Source organism: Pygoscelis adeliae, unplaced genomic scaffold (assembly GCF_000699105.1).
Source record: "Pygoscelis adeliae isolate BGI_AS28 unplaced genomic scaffold, ASM69910v1 C10215131, whole genome shotgun sequence".
NCBI classification, from domain to species: Eukaryota; Metazoa; Chordata; class Aves; order Sphenisciformes; family Spheniscidae; genus Pygoscelis; species Pygoscelis adeliae.
Genome location: NW_008821510.1, coordinates 1 through 518, shown reverse-complemented (window position 1 = coordinate 518; position 518 = coordinate 1). Strand labels below are relative to the sequence as shown.

The 518-nt window shown below is 62.0% G+C and overlaps 1 protein-coding gene across 1 annotated transcript; it reads left to right on the top strand.

Moving 5' to 3' along the window:
• Window positions 1-4: 4 nt before the first annotated feature.
• LOC103917122 (calponin-2-like) lies at window positions 5-455 on the top strand (the record flags this gene model as incomplete). Its single annotated transcript, XM_009324264.1, has 2 exons — window positions 5-64; window positions 142-455. Coding segments are annotated over 2 exons (324 nt in total), but the record flags the coding sequence as incomplete, so codon positions are not given.
• Between the last annotated feature and the right edge of the window lie 63 nt (window positions 456-518).

The window sequence follows — 518 nt, the reverse complement described above, 5'->3', positions numbered from 1 at the left end:
CCTGCCTCCCATGGACCACTCCACCATCAGCCTCCAGATGGGCACCAACAAATGTGCCAGCCAGGTGAGCCACCGCGGCCACGGTGGGGAGGGGCGGTGGGGGGGACCATGGCCGAGCCCTGCTCCGTCCTGTCCTTCCAGGTGGGCATGACGGCTCCCGGCACCAGGAGACACATCTATGACGCCAAGATGGGGACGGAGAAGTGTGACAACTCGTCCATGTCGCTGCAGATGGGCTCCAACCAGGGCGCCAACCAGAGCGGCCAGGTCTTTGGCTTGGGCCGCCAGATCTACGACCCCAAGTACTGCCCGCAGGGCAGCCAGGGCGAGGTGGCCAATGCTGCCTGCGACGAGGGCGGGGACCCCCCCGCGTACCACTACTACCGTGAGGAGGAGAGCTACTGAGCGGGACGTTGTCCAGCCCCGTCTCGCACCATCTCATGTACAGACCCCACTGCCAGCGACATTCCAGCCTCTACTTTTGTCATTCCCTCTTTTTAAACTTTTTTTTTTTTTTT